This window comes from Macaca thibetana, chromosome 11, assembly GCF_024542745.1.
Source record: "Macaca thibetana thibetana isolate TM-01 chromosome 11, ASM2454274v1, whole genome shotgun sequence".
Taxonomy (NCBI): domain Eukaryota; kingdom Metazoa; phylum Chordata; class Mammalia; order Primates; family Cercopithecidae; genus Macaca; species Macaca thibetana.
The window spans coordinates 45350665-45369000 of record NC_065588.1 but is presented as its reverse complement, the minus strand read 5'-3'; the positions used below and the strand labels follow the sequence as shown (position 1 = coordinate 45369000).

At 45.1% G+C, this 18336-nt stretch overlaps 1 protein-coding gene across 2 annotated transcripts; it reads left to right on the top strand.

Annotated features, from left to right (window-relative positions):
* The first annotated feature begins 28 nt into the window (after positions 1–28).
* Positions 29–17676, top strand: PRKAG1 (protein kinase AMP-activated non-catalytic subunit gamma 1). Of its 2 annotated transcripts, XM_050746936.1 has the most exons (12): positions 29–137; positions 6065–6113; positions 14115–14224; positions 14424–14505; positions 14603–14661; positions 14802–14847; positions 14951–15005; positions 15327–15453; positions 16034–16199; positions 16361–16398; positions 16661–16807; positions 16945–17676. In XM_050746936.1, exons 1-12 carry the CDS (start codon positions 129–131, stop codon positions 17050–17052), a joined length of 996 nt encoding a protein of 331 aa, XP_050602893.1. In that variant the 5' UTR covers positions 29–128; the 3' UTR covers positions 17053–17676. The 2 variants fall into 2 exon arrangements, with proteins under 2 accessions (XP_050602893.1, XP_050602894.1); XM_050746937.1 differs by lacking the exon at positions 14115–14224.
* Positions 17677–18336: the final 660 nt, after the last annotated feature.

Genomic DNA, 18336 nt, shown 5'->3' with positions numbered 1-18336 from the left:
CCACGCCTTCCGCCGTAGTCTGGCGACTGCCGTGACGTGGGCGGAAGTGGCGTCGCCGCACCGGATGTGGGGCGTGGCCTTCCCCAAGAGAGTTTCCTAAAGAGAAAACCAAGCCGGCGCCTCTTGCAATGGAGACGGTGAGGAGTGCAGGAGGGCGGTCGGGGGCGCTGTAGAGCCTAAGACCCCACTTAGGAGACCGGGAGGGCCGGGCAGGGGCTGGCGCTGGTGTCTAGCAAACAAAAAGCAGCCGGGTGTCTGCCCTATCCCGTGACCGTGTCCCTCCGCTTCTTCGTTGGGCGCATCTCCTGGGACTGGGCCGCGCCCCCGCCGCTTTTCCGTACGCGGTACCTTTAGCCCAAGCAGGCAGTGACTCCTGGCCCTCCTTGGAGCCCACGTAAGCCGTGGCAATCTTGGGCTTCCTTTCCTCTTAGCACCTCAAGCCCTTTTAGAGGTTTGAGAGCGCGGGGTTGTGATCCGGCTTTGCTGGGTGAGGCAGGGGGCGTCCAGAGGGATCTCCGCTTGCAGGTAGCTGCTGGACCTCGGTAGTCTTTCTGTGATCCCTGCAATCCCTGGCAGGAGGACATCTGAAGATCTTTATACTGCATCCAGTGAAGTCACATTCCCTTAATAAGACCGAGAATTGAGGTTTGCTTGAAAGAGGAAAACTTGCAGTGTTAGAGGCCGATGTGTCCCTGGACAAGTTTAGGTCATGGCCCGCTCTGCGACTCTAAGCAGGAGTTTTGGCACAGCGCATTCTTGGCGAGCAGGCATTGACCAGTTGTGGCAGGGCCCTGTCACCCTCCCACAGATGCCGCGGGTTGCCTGCTGCATGTTTGCACCCACCCTCACTCTCAGAAGTCTTTTTCTAGCGCTCTGTAACCCCTCCCATACACTTCCCTCTCCACAGTTTTTAACCATGTGTCTTCTTTCAGGCAGAGTAACTCTTCCCATCTTGGTTTTTATCATTTGCTACTGTAGTTATGAAAGGACTGCAGGTTCACTTTGCTTTGGATTACATGCCCATAGTAATTCTTTGCCACACCCTTTCTCTGCCCACAGAGAGGTTGTTTCTTTCAGGTTTTTGAAAAGAAAACCGACCAAAGTACTAAAACGATTCGCAGTTGGTCTCCCAGGCAAGGGAGCCAGTTCTGACTAATCAAGATAATCTTGAACAAAAATAAGGAGTCTAATTCCATTAAATTTAAAATAACATGTCATATTCTACTTACTTGTGAGTGTAGTATGGTTTACAGAGCATTTTTATGTAGATTTTCTAATTTAGCCTTCACACTTTATGTACTGGATTAGGCTCTGGGGTAGAAGTTAAAAAGAGGAAAAAGAAAACAGCCAGGTGTGGTGGCTCATGCCTGTAATGCCAGTACTTTGGGAGGCTAAGGCAAGTGGATTGCTTGAGCTCAGGAGTTCAGCACCAGTCTGGGCAACGTGATGAAACCCTGTCTTGACAAAAACAAAAACACAAAAATTACCCAGGCATGATGGTGGTGGTGCATACCTGTAGTCCCAGCTACTCTGGAGGCTCAGGTGGGAGGATTGCTTGATCCAGGGAGGTGGAGGCTGTAGTTAGCTGAGATCATGCCACTGCACTCCACTCTGAGTGACACAACGAGATCCTGTCTCCAGAAAAAAGAAAAAGAAAACTCCTGCTTTGAAAATGTTCAGCCTAACTGGAGTAAGGGTGAGGGCAAGCCAGCAACAGCTGTTATTTAAAGGTAGACTATAATAAATGCTATCATTAATATGAAAACAAAGGACTGTGACAGAATAGTTGAGAGAAAAATTACTTTGGACCTAGGAGAGGGCACTGCAAATTGAGAGAACAGTATGAGCAAGGGCACTGAAACTGGGGGATGTGGAGAATTGGGGGTGAGCCAGCGGCTTGATGTTGCTGGCTTTGGATTTTGGTCACAGTGAGAGAAAAGACTGGAAAAGTAGGCTAAGATCAGGTTGAAGGTATTACACACCATGCTAAATTTGAACGTTGTTTTGTAATAGGGGACCCATGGAAGATTTATGAGCAAGTCAGTGAATGTCTTTTAGGAATGTTCATAGCAGCTTTCTGTACATGGACTGAGCTACTTCGGAAAGTAAAGTTTCTTGTTAATGGAGATGAAAGCCCCTTCCAAACCTGAGATGCTTTGGTGAAAGCACGAAAGACAAATTGAAAAGCAGATAGATATGGGCCAAGGACCCCAATTTAAACAGTCTTGCAGAAGTGAGAGGTAAAAGCCTAAATTAAGGCTGTAAAATTGGCAATGAGAGATATAGATCTGAGGCATTTCTAACATTACCAGCTTAGCTGATAACTGGTAAGAAGACAGCTGTATAAAACAAAAAAAACAAGATGGGAACTACAGCAAGAATAATAGGATTGGAGGGACAAATGTTTTGTTTCGTATTGAAGCATTTGAGGAGTCTCTGTGACATCTATGGTTGTCAAACAAATAATTGGAAACGTAGATCAGAAGTTTGGAAGAAATTGCGAGTCTGTTTGTCAGATGTAGACTGTGTCTCTGTAATATTTTGTACTTACGTGGTACAGTTGTACTTTCTCAGGTCCCCTATGTTATTAAAAGTAGAAAGGAGGCCAGGCACAGTGGCTTATGCCTGTAATCCCAGAACTTTGGGAGGCCAAGGTGGGCGGATCGCTTGAGCCCAGGAGCTCAAGACCAGCCTGGTCAACATAGCAAGACCCCATCTCTACAAAAAAATACAAAAAGTAGCTGGGCTTAGTGGTGTGTGCCTGTAGTCCCAGCAGCCCAGGAGGCAGAAGTCAAAGGATTGCTTGAGCTGGGGAAGTTGAAGATACAGTGATCTGTAATCATGCCACTGCACTCCAGCCTGGATGACAGAGTGAGACCCTGTCTCAAAAAAAAAAAAAAAAAGTAGAAAGAAGTAGATGTAACTACATAATTCCCCCTCTGATATGGTGAAACAGGCAGAAAGTTAAAAGTCATTATCGGGCTCCGTGGCTCATGCCTGTAATCCCAGCACTTTGGGAGGCCGAGGCGGGCAGATCACAAGGTCAGGAGTTTAAGACCAGCCTGGCTGGCCAGGCACAGTGGCTCACGCCTGTAATCCCAGCACTTTGGGAGACTGAGGCAGGTGGATCAAGAGGTCAGGAGATCGAGACCATCCTGGCTAACACGGTGAAACCCCGTCTCTACTAAAAAATACAAAAATTTAGCCAGGCATGGTGGCGTGCGCCTGTAGTCCCAGCTACTTGGGAGGCTGAAGCAGGAGAATGGCGTGAACCTGGGAGGCAGAGCTTGCAGTGAGCGGATATCGCGCCACTGCACTCCAGCCTGGGCAACAGAGCAAGACTCCATCTCAAAAAAAAAAAAAAAAAAGGACCAGCCTGGCCAACATAGTGAAACCCCATCTCTACTAAAAATACAAAAAAACTCAGCTGGGCATGGTGGCAGGCGCCTGTAGTCCCAGCTACTTGGGAGGCTGAGGCAGGAGAATCGCTTGAACCCGGGCAGCGGAGATTACAGTGAGCCAAGATCACGCCACTGCACTCCAGCCTGGGTGACACAGCGAGACTCTGTCTCAAAAAAAAAAAAAAAAGTCACATATTCAGTTGTATTTGACTCTGTTATGTTGGTATCTGTATCTCTAGTTAGCTATATGTTTCTTTCCTCCCTCTGTAACTTAGTCTTAGGCATATCTGTTCCTATCAGTGTGCATCATTCTTTGAGAATTAAAAAACAAAACAACTGTGAATTATATGCAAAATCCTGTGCTTGGTGGTATGGGGGATACAAAGTATAAGATAGTTCTAGATTTCCAGGAATTTATAATCTGTTTGGATAGATAACGGACAAAATAAGTATCGCACAGTACAATATATATCATATGATGGGTAAATTCTACAGAAGTAGCTGTTTTTGTGCCTTTGTGTAGATCTTTGTGAGACTCTGATATATCATGTGTTTATCTTTATCACAGCCCTCTCTCCTACTTACAAGTGATGAGGCTGTTGTTCTGATAGTCCTGCCAAAATGGCAGGCCAAGCTGACAGTCTTATGCAGTCCAGAGGGAAGAGAAGGAGATTATCCCCCTTACTCCCTGCACTCTCCCCTAGCCCGTTAAGGGAGAAAAGTTTAGGGCTGTTGTGAACTTCCCTGGTTTAGGAATTTTGTCAGCCAACCTCCCAGGTTGAAGTTTTTAATGTCATGTTACTACAGAAGCTATGGGGATGAAGTATGGTTTTAAGTTATTTTGGAGATATCACCCAGAGAAAGTGGAGCCAAGACTGTTGATGCTAGCAGATGAAAATTGTTGTGATCCCTTCTGGGTTCCTAAATAACAATGGCATTTCCAAATGTTCCCACTTGAGGGAGCACAGAAATGGTTCTAAGTTTTGTCTAGTCAAAGCACTCTAATCTCAGACTGTCTTGGGAAGGGAAACTTGGAAAACCAGCATCCCCTGGCTATAGCAGCCTTTGTTTGACTGACAAGGGTGCTGAGTGGACTCGAGTCCCCAGTTTCAGAACATTCATGTTCCTTATCCACCTCTCAGTCATTCAGGCTTTGACTGGCTAACAGTCAGCTACAGGGATCCTCCCCAGTTGTGGCCCTCTCTCTACCATGGAGGTAGACAATGGTAGAACCAATGTCTGTGGTTCTAGTGCCTACAAATATGGCTAGTGAGTGTCTGTGTTTGGGGGAAGACAATGCTATCTCTCTGGCTTCCATGTTTTAATAAAGTGGATCTGTGAGAATCTTGTAGGGGTTAGCCCTAAGCTCAGATCTTTAGTCTTAGCTTTTAAGACCTAATGTTTCATTAGGCGGTATAGTGTACAAGAACATGAGCTTTGCAGATAATGCTCATTCCACTCAGAAGTGGATAGAAGTATTTCTGGAAGGCACAATATTGTAGCAGTATTGGTTTCTTCTCTTCTGTGATTCCAGAGAGGTAGAATTTCATCAGAACGGAATAAATACATTCAAAAATTTTATAAAAATGGCTGGTTGTGGTGGCTGATGCCTGTAATCCCAGCACTTTGTGAGGCCGAAGCGGGCAGATCAGTTGAGGTCAGGAGTTTGAGACCAGCCTGGCCAACATGGTAAAAACCCCGTCTCTGTTATAAATATGAAAATGAGGTGGGTGTGGTGGCACACGCCTGTAATCCCAGCTCTCAGGAGGCTGAGGCACGAGAATCGCTTGAACCCAGGAGGAGGCAGTTGCAGTGAGCCAAGATCATGCCACTGCACTCCAGCCTGGGCAACAGAGCGCGACTCTGCCTCAAAACAAAACAAACAAACAAGCAAATTTACAAAAATGAACACTGCCAAGATAACCAAACTCTTCATCAGTTATAATAAATTATTTTCTTAGGTATAAGTAGTTTTAAAATTTTTTGTTTTTTCATGTATGTTATTTATTAAAATTTTGATGTTATAAAAAAGCAAACCACAAGCTCTGGAACCAGAAGATAGGTGTTTGAATGCCAGCTCCACTCCTTATCAGCCATGTGACCTTGGACAGCTTGCTTAATATCTCTTGACTCTCAGAGACAATCTGTGAAAATAAGGCTAATAATAGTATTTACTTCAGAGTTGTTATGAAGATTAAATGAGATCATTATTTCTGAAGAGCCTAATAAGGCTGGGTGCAGTAACTCGTGCCTGTAATCGTAGTGCTTTGAGAGGCCAAGGAGGGCAATCACTTGAGCCCAGGAGTTCAAGACCAGCCTGGGCAACATGGCGAAACTCCATCTCTACTAAAAATACAAAAATTAGCTGGGTATAATGGCGTGCGCCTGTAGTCCCAGCTACTCAGGAGGCTGAAGTGAGGGAGGATCACCTGACCCGGAGGAAGTCAAGGCTGAAGTGAGCTGTGATCACACCACTGCACTCCAGTCTGGGTGACAGAGCGGGACCCTGTCTCAGAAACAGAAAAAAAACAGGGTTGGGGGAGGTGGTGGCTTTATAGTGCTTTAAAGAAAGTCATTATTTGTTCACCAGCCCTTCCCCTAATGTTGCTAGGCTTAAATGGATGGAACCAGGTTAAGCTGAATCTGTTTTCTTGTCTCTCCAGGTCATTTCTTCAGATAGCTCCCCAGCTCTGGAAAATGAGCATCCTCAAGGTAAGTTTACTGAAGAAAGGAAAGTGGGCATGGAAACAATAGCCTGACCCTAACAATGTCTTCAACAATGCTTTTGAATCTCTCCCCTGGGAAAGTCAAAGCAGGGCCAGATAATGGGCCAAACCACAAAAATCAGTGACAGTAGTTTGGCAAGATCACCCAGGAATAAATCTTGGGCAGATTGGGGATGGTTAATATCTTCAATTATCAAACCACTTGAGAGAAACTTCTGAGGTACAGGGAAAACTTCCATAGGCAGCTCTGGGCTGGCTAACCATGTTTTAGAAGTCCTGGGTATTTTCTGCGTAGTCCAGAAACAGTGCCACCAGGATTTTATCACCCAGCAAGCTCACTAAAGCCATTGAGTGTACACAAAAAATTATGCAAAGGGCTGGGCGCTGTGCCTTACTCCTGTAATCCCAGCACTTTGGGAGGCCGAGACAGGTGGATCACTTGAGCTGAGGAGTTTAAGACCAGCCTGGTCAACCTGGTTAAACCCTGTCTCTACTAAAAATACAAAATTAGCCAGGTGTGGTGGTGCATGCTTGTAATCCCAGCTACTTGGGTGGCTGAGGCAGAAATTGCAGTGAGCCAAGATTGTGCCATTGCACTCCAGCCTGGGCAACAAGAGTGAAACTCCATCTCAGGAAAAAAAAAAAATTAGAAAAAGGCTCTTAGAACTAATCTAGTAATAGAAGCACTAAACCTCTAAAATCCAGAGCACAAGGAAGACAATTCCAATGCCGGCCAGTGCCTATTTTATGTTTTTGAGTACATTTGTATTAGCACCAAGGCAGAAACCTGAAACTCAAATTGCCTACATGGACCAAGCAGTGAAGTGAACTACATATGATTATGACAACCTGTAGATCTTGTGTTGCATCTAAAAGAAGGTGACGACTGGACTGGCTATGGTGATTCATGACTGTATTCCAGCACTTTGGGAGGCCAAGGCGGGTGGATCACCTGAGGTCAGGAGTTGAAGACCAGCCTGGCCAACATGGTGAAACCCTGTCTCTACTAGAAATAAAAATATTAGCCGGGCGTGGTGCCGCACACCTGTAATCCCAGCTACTTGGGAGGCTGAGGCAGGAGAATTGCTTGAACCTGGGAGGCAAAGGTTGCAGTGAGCTGAGATCGTGCCACTACACCCCAGCCTGGGGGACAGCGCAAGACTATGTCTCAAAAAAAAATTACAATTAAGGCAGCTGGGTTGTGGTGGCTTATGCCTGTAATCCCACCACATTGGGAGGCCGAGGCAGGTGGATCACCTGAGGTCAGGAGTTCCAGACCAGTCTGATCAACATGGTGGAACCCCATCTCTACTAAGTAGAAAACATTAGCCGAGCTTGGTGGTGGGCACCTATAATCCCAGCTACTTGGGAGGGTGAGGCAGGAGAATCACTTGAACCCAGGAGGCGGATTTTGTTGCAGTGAGCCAAGATCATGCCATTGCACTCCAGCCTGGGCAACAAGAGTAAAACTCCGTCCCAAAAAAAAAAAAAAAGGCAACAACTATCTAGGTCTGGTCAATTAAGACCTATTTTTGGCAGATCTTCTGACTTTGAAGACACTAGAAATTTGGATTTTTATGTAAATTTCTAGATTAAAAATTTTTGATTTAAATAAGTCTGGGCACAGTGTAACACCAGCACTTTGAGAGGCCAAAGCAGGAGGATCACTTGAGCTCAGGAGTTCGAAACCAGCCTGGATAAGTGAGACCCTGTCTCTACAAAAAATTAAAAATTAGCCGGGCATGGTGGTGTGCACCTCTAGTCACAGCTACTGGGGAGGCTGAGGTGGGAGGATTGCTTGAGCCCAGGAGGTTGAGGCTGCAGTGAGCTGTGATTGTGCCACTGCACTCCAGCCCGGGCAGAGAGTGAGATCCTGTCTCAATTATAAACAAACAAACAGGCCAGGTCCTGTGGCTCACGCCTGTAATCCCAACACTTGGGGAGGCTGAGGCTGGCGGATCACGAGGTCAGGAGATCAAGACCATCCTGGCCAACATGGTGAAACCCCGTCTCTACTAAAAATACAAAAAATTAGCCTGGCGTGGTGGTGGGCGCCTGTAGTCCTAGCTACTCAGGAGGCTGAGGCAGGATAATTGCTTGAACCTGGGAGGTGGAGGTTGCAGTGAGCCGAGATGGTGCCACTGCACTCCAGCCTGGGCGACAGAGCGAGACTTGGTCTCAAAAAAAAAAAAAAAAAAAAAAAAAAAAAAAAAAGACACCGAGAAAGCCAAATCCAATATATTTGTGGGCCTGTGGCCTGAATGATAGTATTTAACTATCAGTGTAGTGTATGTATCTTCAACTGGTGTCCAAAAACATTTTCTTGGGAGTTTGAATTCTCAAGTTGAAATAACAATGGTAGGCCGGGTGCGGTGGCTCAAGCCTGTAATCCCAGCACTTTGGGAGGCCGAGACGGGCGGATCACGAGGTCAGGAGATCGAGACCATCCTGGCTAACACGGTGAAACCCCGTCTCTACTAAAAAAATACAAAAAACTAGCCGGGCGAGGTGGTGGGTGCCTGTAGTCCCAGCTACTTGGGAGGCTGAGGCAGGAGAATGGCGTAAACCCGGGAGGCGGAGCTTGCAGTGAGCTGAGATCGCGCCACTGCACTCCAGCCTGGGTGACAGAGCCAGACTTCGTCTCAAAAAAAAAAAAAAAAAAAAAAAAAAAGAAATAACAATGGTAGGCTTCCAGTTAAAGATGGTAGATTGGTAGATTGGGCTGCGCATAGTGGCTCATGCCTGGTAATCCCAGCACTTTGGGAGGCTGAGGCGGGTGGATCACTTGAGAACAAGAGTTTGAGACCAGCCTGGCCAACATGGTGAAACCCTATCTCTACTAAAAATATAAAAATTAGCCAGGCGTGGTGACACATGCCTGTAATCGCAGCTACTTGGGTGGCTGAGGCATGAGAATCGCTTGAACTCAGGAGGAGGAAGTTGCAGTGAGTGGAGATCGCACCACTGCACTCCAGCTTGGGTGACAGAGCAAGACTCTGTCTCAAAAAAAAAAAAGATGGTACATTGAATATATATTCACAAAAAGTCCCCTAAAACCATCATAAAGGAAATTTTTTAAAGAAAAAGATACACACCATAGGGAAAACAGGAGAGGAGATAATAGCAATGAATTTTTGGAAGCTGAAAAGCAGACAAAAGAGTGATGAATGACTTAGATCTGAGAAAACTGAATTATAACTAGCAGTGAGAGCCAAGAAGCATTAAGGTCTAAGAAACAGTCAGATCCCAAGACACCCTATCCCATTGAGTGATCGGGTGAGCAACAGTGAGCAACTCCACCTCCCACCTGTGGCAAAGACTGGAAATCTGGCAAGGGACTCGGGCACAGCTTAGGACTGAAGTACTGCACTGAAAACAGGAGCATGTAGTGAACTATACTAGATGCTGAGCCTCCAGCTGTCTTTTCCTTTTCAGTTTCCAGAGCACTGGCAGAAAAGACTTCACCCTCCAAGCATGAAATTGAATAATCCTTCTCTCCAGAATCCTCTTGAAGGGAAGTTCTAAAATATTTAAGTATTGAATGTTTCCTACCCAAATGATTCGCAGTCAGTAAGGCTCACTTACACACTTAGAGCTTCCACTCAGCTTTAAAGCCTCCACTCTTAAGTTGTGGTTTAAGTTTTCCTTTAAACCAGGGATTACCAAACATCTAAAGAAAGGATCTGTGAAAAATGATCCAAACTGCCCCCGACCCCACCCTGGAATGTACCTTTGTTTTACTCTGAAGGCTGTATCTCCCTGGTAAAAAATAAATAAAAATGAAAAAGCAAACTGCCCCTCCCGAATTCATGTACACACGGAAGAAACAAACATGAAAAAAGCAACTGGAAGGAAAAGTGGAGAAGAAAACTTTAATAATATTAATATAACCTTAGGTAAAGGAACATATTTCTCAATACCTGTGAAAGTAGTATATCTTTAAAGAATACGACAGCCGGACATGGTGGCTCACGCTTGTAATCCCAGCACTTTGGGAGGCCGAGGCAGGCAGATCACCTGAGGTCAGGAGTTCGAGACCAGCCTGACCAATATGATGAAACCCTGTCTGTACTAAAAATACAAAAATTAGCTGGGCATGGTGGTGTGCACCTGTAATCCCAGATACTCGGGAGGCTGAGACAGGAGAATCGCTTGAACCCAGGAGTTGGAGGTTGCAGTGAGCTGAGACTGCACCATTGCATTCCAGCCTGGGCAACAAGAGCAAAACTCTGTCTCAAGAAAACAAAAGCAACAACAAAAAACCATATTTCCACCATGAAACAAGTATAGGATACAATTTTTTATAGAAGGAATTTTCAGAAAAGAAAAAGGAACTCTTGGAAATTAAAAATATAATAGCAAAAATTTAAACACAGCTGGAGGTTTCAAAAGTCAACATGAGGAAATTTCCCAGAAAGGAGAGTTAAAAATCAACAAAGTAGAAAATAGGAGAGAAGGTGCAGTGGCTCATACCTATAATCCCAGCACTTTGGGAGACCGAGGCGGGAGACCAGGAGTTCGAGACCAGCTCAGCAACACAGCAAGACCCTGTCTCAACAAAAAAAAATAAAAATTAGCCAGGCACAGTGGCATGCACTTGTAGTCCCAGCTACTCAGGAGGCTGAGACAGGAAAATTGCTTGAGCCCAGAAGGTCAAGGCTGCAGTGAGCCATGATCTCGCCATTGCACTCCAACCTGGGTGACAGAATGAAAGCCTGTCTCTTTAAAAAAAAAAAAAAAAAAAAAAAAAAGGAAATATTTCAACAACCCACAAAACAAACAAACATTAAAGGATCAGTCTAGGAGGTCCAGTTTCTAAATAGGAGTCATAGAAAGAGAAAAATGGCAACACAGAGGGAAGGAAATAATTGAGGAACTAATTCAAGAACATTTATTGGAACTTGAGGACATTAGTTTTCATATTGAAAGGGCCCATCAAATATTCAGCACAATGGATGAAAGTGACCCACCCAAAGCACAGTCATCCTGAGATTTCAGAACACTGGAAACAGAGAAGATCCTATGAGTTTTCAGAGAGAGAAAAAAAAGTCACATACAAAAAGTCAGAATTGCCTCTCAACAACACCAGCAGCTAGCAGGCAGCGGAGGAATGCCTTCAACATTCTGCAGGAAAATACATTCCAAGCTTTCCTGCAGATTCTCTATTCAGTCGAATTATAAATCCAAGGATGAGGGTAGAATAAAGATATCTACAGGCTGCAAGGTCTCAAAAACATGTACCTTCCATGCACCCTTTCTCAGGAAGGTACTGGAAGATGTGTTCCACCAAAATAAGGGAGTAATCAAAAAATATGAAAATGCGATATAGGATACAGGAGCACCAGTGGAGGAGAGACGTGAAAGGGGTACCCAGGATGGTGATGAAGAAAGATCCCAGGATGACAGCAGTGCACACCAGTTAAACCAGCCCAGATTTGAGCAGGTCAGAAGGCTCCAGCGAGACTTCTTTGGGTAGTTTAAATTGATAGACTATCTAATGCTTTTTAACCTCTTGAAAGGAGATTTAAACAACTGGTGAAGCATTTGGGGGTTGGATTAGTTATAAGAATTATACATAGAAAATTAAACAAACAAAAGGACAAGACATTAACTCCAGAGAAAACAAAGTTGTGAAAGGAAGAAAAAAAATCATAGTTTATTATTTGGCTTATTTCTGAATAATAAATATTCAGTCAAAATGATTTGAATACTGGCTGGGTGCAGTGCTCATGCCTGTAATCCCAGCACTTTGGGAGGCCGAAGTGGGCGGATCACATGAGGTCAGGAGTTCGAAATCAGCCTGGCCAACATGGTGAAACCCCATCTCTACTAAAATACAAAATTTAGCCGGGCATGGTGGCGGGCGCCTGTAACCCCAGCTACTTGCAAGGCTGAGGCAGGAGAATCGCTTGAACCTGGAAGACTGAGGTTGTAGTAAGCTGAGATCATGCCACTGCACTCCAGCCTGGGTGACAGAGCAAGACTCCCTCTCAAAAAAAATAAATAAAAAAGATTTAAACATTATGGTTTAGCTCCTGGAAGAATGGGGAGGATGGGAAGTACATGTTTGTGGTGAAGCCCTAGTAGGAGAGAGAACTAGAAATTCTCCTCTTCTTTGGTAGGTAGATGATAAATAATGCCCCAAAATGAAAAAAAAAAAAAATCGGAAACTAGCAATACAAACATGTTATTTAAGGACATAGAATTAAGTACCAAAATAATCAACTAAAAGAGGTAGATAGATGTTCTCATCTCTGGGGAAGGGTAGTACAGGAAGGTGGGTTGCAAGGACTGCATTTTTTTCTTAACAAAATTTGTAAAACTGACTGTTTAAACCGTGTGTCTGTATAACTTTGGTTTAAAAATTAAATATTAAAAACCAAATTGATTAAAGACTTAAGAGCATGAAGTTTGGAATCAGATCTGGGTTTGTTTGAGTCTTTCTTGCCACTTATTAATGGGTGAACTTGAACAGTTTATTTAACTACACCTATTTTCTCATCTGAAACATGAGGACAGTACTTACACATTTGTTGTAAGGATTAAATTTTGTAATTTTTTTTTTTTTTTTTTTTTTTTTGGAGACAGAGTCTCACTCTGTCGCCCAGGCTGGAGTGCAGAGGCACAATCTCGTCTCACTGCAACCTCCACCTCCTGGGTTCAAGCAGTTCTCCTGCCTCAGTCCCCTGAGTAGCTGTGACTACAGGCACGTGCCACCACGCCTGGCTAATTTTTGTATTTTTTAAGTAGAGATGGGGTTTTGCCATGTTGCCAGACTGGTCTCAAACTCCTGACCTCAGGTGACCCACCCACTTTGGCCTCCAAAGTGCTGGGTTACAGGCGTGGGCCACCATGCCCAGTCAATGTAATTTATTTATTTATTATTATTTTGACACGGAGTTTCACTCTTGTTGCCTAGGCTGGAGTGCAGTGTTACAATCTGGGGTTACTGCAACCTCTGCCTCCCAGGTTCAAGCAATTCTCCTGCCTCAGCCTCCCGAGTACCTGGGACTACAGGCGCCCACCACCATGCCCAGCTAATTTTTTGTATTTTTAGTAGAGACAGGGTTTCACCGTGTTAGCCAGGATGGTCTTGATCTCCTGACCTCGTGATCCACCCACCTCAGCCTCCCAAAGTGCTGGGATTACAGGCGTGAGCCACCGCGCCTGGCTAATGTAATATTTTTAAGTGCACATAGTATAGTATGTAGCACATTCAAGCTATTATTTTGGGAGATTGCTTCCCTAGTTTAGAGCGAGCAATTAAAATCACAGGAATAGAAAAAGGTAAACTACCCAGGATCTCCTGGGATGATTTCTGATTTACAGGGTGGTCCCAGAATGGACTATCAGGGTGTTTTGAGCCAGGTTGATTGAGCACTGGGCTCCAACTTATTGTTAATGAGAAATGGCCCAACTTGGACCATGACTTTCCCATTTGCAGGTCTTAAAATTTTAACTTTTTTTTTCAATTGAGACGGGTTCGCTGTGTTGCCCAGGCTGTCCTTGAGCTCCTGGGTTCAAGTGATCCTCTGCCTCAACTTCCTGCGTAGCTGGGATTACAGGTGCTTGCCACCATGCCCAGCACAGTCTTGGAAGAATTTTAAGCAGCTTATTTCATTGAAAAAAGAGGAAAGTGAAAATGTGCTAAATATATGAAAGGGAAAGCTTGGATTAAAGATGAGAAACATTTTTAGATTATAACATGTTAAAGAGAGATACTATAGGCTTTATGTTTTAGTCAACTTTCTTTTACCTATAGGGACCAATAGATAAAGTCTTAACCTGGAGATAGGGGTTGGATGAAATGGTTTCTAAGAGGTTTATGCAGGTTTTGTGGAAACAATAGGAACAAGACAGATAAGGGGCCTTATAAAAAAATCATGCTGTAAATATTTGAGATACTAGAACACTATTCTGTTTTCTGTCTCTTTTGATTGCGAGTTTTTATGGGGAAGGAAGCTGCTAACTATCCCACCCTATGCAGAGACCCCAGAATCCAACAATAGCGTGTATACTTCCTTCATGAAGTCTCATCGCTGCTATGACCTGATTCCCACAAGCTCCAAATTGGTTGTATTTGATACGTCCCTGCAGGTGGGTGAATCCTCTTTTCCCTTCCCCCTTTGGAGCCTGTGGTTTAATACCTCTCATCCTATCTCATCCTAAGGGTAATATCCTTATCCTTCTGTGAAGTTAGTCTCATGTTTTACCCAACATGCCCAAACACTGTTTTTTATTTTACAGTCCTGCCCCTGTGGATTTGCCTTTATGATTATTACTGTCTTGGCTACAGGTGAAGAAAGCTTTTTTTGCTTTGGTGACTAACGGTGTACGAGCTGCCCCTTTATGGGATAGTAAGAAGCAAAGTTTTGTGGGTAAGCAAAAGTTTCTGAAACACATTATTATTGGCATCTTGTGCTGGGCAGGGAGACAAGCTTCAGGCAGTACTGAGGGCTCTGTCTTGTCCTCTAGGCATGCTGACCATCACTGATTTCATCAATATCCTGCACCGCTACTATAAATCAGCCTTGGTAAGGAACCTTAGCCCAATGACCAAAATCACTTTCCCTACCCTAAGTCCCTCATTCTCATTTCTTTTGCTCCCAGCAAGCCACAAGGGCTTCAGGAAGCAGAGAGATCAGGTCTCAAATTCTGTTGCTTCTGCTTTCAGGTACAGATCTATGAGCTAGAAGAACACAAGATAGAAACTTGGAGAGGTATGTAGAGAATTGGGGTTGTAAAAGGTTATAAAGGGATGGAGGGTTTCTGGGAAATGCTTTTCCATGGTGGTATTTTGTGACCCATCCCTTTTCCCTTCAGAGGTGTACCTCCAGGATTCCTTTAAACCGCTTGTCTGCATTTCTCCTAATGCCAGGTGGGTTCCAGTTATCCATCTGTCCAAAAAGGGGAAGAGATTTGCCATCAGCCTAGCTAATGCCCTAGACACCCAGGGAAAGGGGAAGAAGAGAGAAAAGACACACACACACACACACACACACACACACACACACACACACACACACACATACACACACACACACACTTACACACTTTCTTTCTCTCTCTAAGTCTGGCCTGTACTCTGCCCCCCTTCCCTAACCATTAGCTTTCCCTGTTTAGTGATACACTTTATGGAGCTGTTTACTCACCCTCAGCCCCAGCACTGTGGAACTTATTATCTCCAACCCTCCCACAGCTTGTTTGATGCTGTCTCTTCATTAATTCGGAACAAGATCCACAGGCTGCCAGTTATTGACCCAGAATCAGGCAATACTTTGTATATCCTCACCCACAAGCGCATTCTGAAGTTCCTCAAATTGTTTGTAAGTGCTCCTCAGCCCAGTTCTTTTTTCTCTTTTTTCGTTTATTTATTTATTTATTGAAAAAAGAGACAAGGTCTCACTGTGTTGCCCAGGCTAGTGTCAAACTCCTGAGCTCAAGTGATCCTCCCGCCTCAGCCTCCCAAAGGGCTAGGATTACAGGTGTGAGCCACTGCATCCAGCCCCACTTCTTATTTATTTATTAATTTATTTTGATACAAGGTCTTACTCTGTTGCCCAGGCTGGCGTGCAGAGGCACTATCATGGCTCACTGCAGCCTCCAACCTCTTGGGCTCAGGTGACCCCCAATCTCAACCCCCAGAAGAGCTGGGACTACAGGTGTGTACCACCACACCTGGCTAATTTTTTGGTATTTTTTATAGAGATGGGGTTTTGCCAAGTTGCCCAGGCTGGTCTTGAACTCCTGGGCTCAAGCAATATGTCCCCCTCAGCCTCCCAAAGTACTGGGATTATAGGCATAAGCCAGCGCACCCAGCCCTTATTTCTAACATACTGGGTTGGAGGGGTTATCCAAGGGTGGCTTTGGGTGCCTTGAAAATTAAGCTGATGGTTCTTTCCTCAGATCACTGAGTTCCCCAAGCCAGAGTTCATGTCCAAGTCTCTGGAAGAGCTACAGATTGGCACCTATGCCAATATTGCTATGGTTCGCACTACCACCCCCGTCTATGTGGCTCTGGGGATTTTTGTACAGCATCGAGTCTCAGCCTTGCCAGTGGTGGACGAGAAGGGTGAGAGATTGGGCAGAAGGAGAGGGAGGGAAGATCCAGGCAAGTCAGGGTGGCTCCGGGAAAATCTGTTTTCCCCTCAGCTTAGCCAGGAGGGTGATTCTGTGAGTAGGGGGAGCTTTAGACCCCAGATCCTCCTTACTGAGCTGCCTCTGTCCCCCTAGGGCGTGTGGTGGACATCTACTCCAAGTTTGATGTTATCGTGAGTGATTGTGGAGGGTTTGGGAGGTAGGGAAGGGTGGGGGGTGCTATTAAATATGGAGAGGGAGAAGGGAGTCTCTTCTGTGATCTAAGGGTCTTAGAAGCTTCCAGGCTTTCAAATCCTATTTGAAAAGGAATTGAATGAGTTGGGTATGCCTTGTGGCTGACAATTGCCCTGAATCCCTCTGGTGAGGTTGGATGGGTTCAGGGTTTGGAGGCTGGCTTTCTTGCTTCCCTGCAAGCTCCTTCCTCTGTCTCCCCAGAATCTGGCAGCAGAAAAGACTTACAACAACCTAGATGTATCTGTGACTAAAGCCCTGCAACATCGATCACATTACTTTGAGGGTGTTCTCAAGTGCTACCTGCATGAGACTCTGGAGACCATCATCAACAGGCTAGTGGAAGCAGAGGTAGGGAGGCCAGCAACCCTAAAGGAGCTGAGGGGAGCAACCTTGAGAGTGGGGTTTGGCAAGGAGAGTAGGGGCAGAGGGGCTTCCCCTGAGGCCAGCACTAAACATTCCCTTTTTCCCTTGTTGTTCTGTGCCAGGTTCACCGACTTGTAGTGGTGGATGAAAATGATGTGGTCAAGGGAATTGTATCACTGTCTGACATCCTGCAGGCCCTGGTGCTCACAGGTGGAGAGAAGAAGCCCTGAGCTGGGGGAAGGGGTCAGGCAGCACCAGGGGATATGCCCAACTCACTGCCTGCTGGAAGCTCTGTGGGAATCAGATGAAACTTGGGGGAATTGTGACTCTGTTCCCTGCTCAGGGCCCCCTGCCCTTCTATCTGGGAGCTAGGGAAGGTATAGGGGGAGGAAGGAGAATGGATTTATAGCTACCCTTACCCTCACACATACACTTGAAAAAAACTTTCAGCCTAGCCAATTCTAGCCCCTGTCTTCTTAGACATAGCCCCCTTTCTGGGTGAACTATAGGCTCTGTGCCTCTCAGACAAATCCTGATCTCTAAGAGATCCCCAGACCTCACTTGCCTCTGCCTCCATCTCAGCCCTGATTCAACCCTAAGATAACAGCACAACAAAATTCTTCATAAAGATATTTTTATTCACCTGTTCCATGCTATATGGAGGAGGCTAAGTCCATTTAGTGACATTTCTTCCCATAATGTGAGTGGGGAGGATTGTGGGGAGGAGGGGCTTTGGGTTCCTGTGTTTGTGCATATGAAGGGAGATGGGGGTTAGGTGGAGGAGGAGGGCAGCGTGATTAGCTAAGGTTATTGCTTTTTGTGGCAAATCTAATTAAATGACAGCTATCTCTTCATGGTATTGCAGTGTTTGATTTTTACAGTTGATGGATACTACTGTCCTACTTTATATGGCTTCTTCAACTGGTCATTAATAATAACGTGTGTACACACACACACACGTACACACACAAAACTGTGTGCCAGACATCATTCTCAGTGCTTTACATATATTAACTAATCCTCAGAACAATAGTAGACACTATTCCAGTTTTTTACAGATTTTAAAAAATGGAGGCACAGAGAGGCTGGGTAACTAACCCAAGACCACACAGCTAGTAAAAAAAAAAATGGAGCTAGGATTTGAACCCAAACAGTCTTTACTGCTACAGTAGACTTCCGACTTCTAATTCTTTCACAACTACTCCTTACCCTGTGGTTCCTCCTTTCTATCTCACTTTCCCCTCTGCCTGAATCATGGCTGGTACCCAAGGAAAATCCTGTAACAGTGTGTCTACTCCCAAGAGTAGACAGACTTGAGGGTCTCCTTTGGGCAGAGAATCCTGCCACCATTATCAGCTTTTCTTAAGGAAGGTTGGACTGTTTGGCTTTTGCTGAGTTGGCACTATTTTTTTTTTTTTTTTTTTTTGAGATGGAATCTCGCTCTGTTGCCCAGGTTGGAGTGCAGTGGCGCAGTCTCAGCTCACTGCAACCTCTGCCTCCTAGGTTCAAGCGAT